This window comes from Bos grunniens, chromosome X (assembly GCF_055505025.1).
Source record: "Bos grunniens cultivar Pamir isolate PY7600 chromosome X, Bosgru_T2T1.0, whole genome shotgun sequence".
NCBI classification, from domain to species: Eukaryota; Metazoa; Chordata; class Mammalia; order Artiodactyla; family Bovidae; genus Bos; species Bos grunniens.
In genome coordinates this window covers 131,063,451-131,065,655 of record NC_141194.1, presented here as the reverse complement: position 1 = coordinate 131,065,655, position 2,205 = coordinate 131,063,451, and the positions used below count along the sequence as shown (strand labels likewise).

At 39.8% G+C, this 2,205-nt stretch overlaps 1 protein-coding gene across 1 annotated transcript; it reads left to right on the top strand.

The window, feature by feature from the left end:
* Nucleotides 1–990: 990 nt before the first annotated feature.
* LOC147341414 (olfactory receptor 1468-like) lies at nucleotides 991–1,932 on the top strand. The gene has a single exon (XM_086387162.1). The coding sequence runs from the start codon at nucleotides 991–993 to the stop codon at nucleotides 1,930–1,932; it is 942 nt and encodes a 313-aa protein (XP_086243288.1).
* The last annotated feature ends 273 nt before the right edge of the window (nucleotides 1,933–2,205 follow it).

The following is a 2,205-nucleotide window of genomic DNA, read 5'->3' as shown; positions in this document are numbered from 1 at the left end:
ATTTACTAAAATAATTGATGTAAAGCACTTAGCACTTGAATGCAACTGCAACATTGTAAGCCCTCAATAAACACTTGTTGTTAAAGTGTTACCCCTAAATTTTCTTCATTGTGGCTTTCACCCAAGTAGCTCCACCATAAATGGTCATGTTATGAACACTTCCCATTGCATTGCTTAATTCAGTGGACATCCCTACAGGACTTCAGCAGCATTTATGGTACTGACTATTTTCTCCTTGTTGAGATGTAAAAACTGGGAAGTTTTCAGAAAGATTGGAGGAAGAGCTAATTAGTAAAAGGATAAAATTTTGGATCAGGTGTTGTAAGTTGAGTGTGGCATCTTTGTCTCTGGAACAGTGAAACACAATCAGCTAAATCATCGTATGCATATTGAATACTTAACTGCCCAAAGACAGAGGTTCAGCTGTATGTTCTCTAAAGGTTTCTTTTTGCCTTTAAAGTCTGTGATTTTTCCAAATTAGTGAATGATAGCAGCTACTATTTCTGAGGCAATAGATAAAATACAGATACAGGCATTTTACATGTGTCCTTACCATCCTCACAAAAATCCTATAAAGTGGATATTCTCCACATTTTAAAATATAAAGTGGATCTTCTCCACATTTTAAAATTGATGAAATAGGCTTAGAAAAGCACAGAAAACAGTCATGAAGATAGTGAGTCATACGTTCAGAATATTTATTTTTCAATTTATTCACTCGTTCGTGTATAAATGCAACCAATATTTAATGAACACCTACTATGTTCTGGGCACTATCTTTAGCACTGGTGTACAGCACTGAACATAGTAGATAAAATTCATACCCTGTGGAGCTTGTATTTTAGTAAGCAGAAAATAAGATTTAGAAAATAAGTTCCAAGGCTTGATTCACTTTTATAATATGGTACAATGTCCTCTGACTAGCTTTTGTGTCATGTTACCATTTTACAATAAAGTCACATTTTTTCCCTTTTTAGACACAGAAGAATCATGCTCCAAGGAAACCAAACTATCTCTGCATTTTTCCTCCTGGGACTCACAGCGGTGTCTGAACAGCAGCAGCACATCTTTGTGCTGTTTTTGTGCATGTATCTGGTTACCATGGTGGGAAATTTACTTATCATCCTGGCTATCGTCAATGATGCTCACCTCCACAGCCCCATGTACTTCTTCCTTGCCAATTTATCCTTCACCGACATCTGCTTCACATCTACTACAGTCCCCAAAATGTTGGCAGACATCCAAAGCCAGAGCCCAGTCATCTCCTTTGCAGGATGCCTCACACAAATGTACTTTTTTATGTTGCTGGTGGACGTGGACAATTTCCTCTTGGCAGCCATGGCATATGACCGGTACGTTGCCATCTGTTACCCATTACACTATGCTGCGTTACTGAGTCTGAAGCGTTGTGCCCTGTTGGTAGTGACTCCATGGGTTGTCTGTAATCTTCTTTCAGTACTTCATAGTGGTCTGCTGGGCCTCTTGAATTTCTGTGATCAGAGAGAAATTCCACACTTCTTCTGTGACCTGGAACCCATTTTAAGGCTGGCTTGTTCAGACACCCAGATCAATGACTTGACAATCCTAGTAATTGGGGGAGCAGTTATCTTCATTCCATTCACCTTCATTTGTGTCTCCTATTTCCTTATTGGTTGCACTGTACTTAGGATTCCTTCAGCCAAGGGGAAGTGGAAAACATTCTCCACTTGTGGCTCCCATTTCTTAGCTGTGTCCCTCTTCTATGGATCTATCAGTGGGGTCTACTTTCTTCCCTCTTCTGCCTACTCAGCAGAAAGGGACAAGGTGGCTGCCGTCATGTATACAGTGGTGACTCCCATGATGAACCCCTTCATCTATAGTCTAAGGAACAAGGACATGAAGGGAGCTGTGAGGAGACTACTTATCAGGAAAACCTATTTCTGCAGATGGTGATTCCTGCCATAAGAAATGCCTATATCACCTTCTTACACTTCGATGAGCACACAGAGTCCAAAACCTCAGGCTACTGTGCCACCATGATAGTTTCTTTGCCATCCATTTCCTGCCCTGAATCCAGATCCAAGAATCTAGATCAAACTTCTCTCTCTAGGTAAAATAATAATAATAACAAAACAAAAATGCTCCTTTGTTTCATAGTCCTTCACAATTTAGAGTTTCCCCTGATTAAACTAATAGTTGTGTAGTCAGTGTTTACTAATTTGGGGT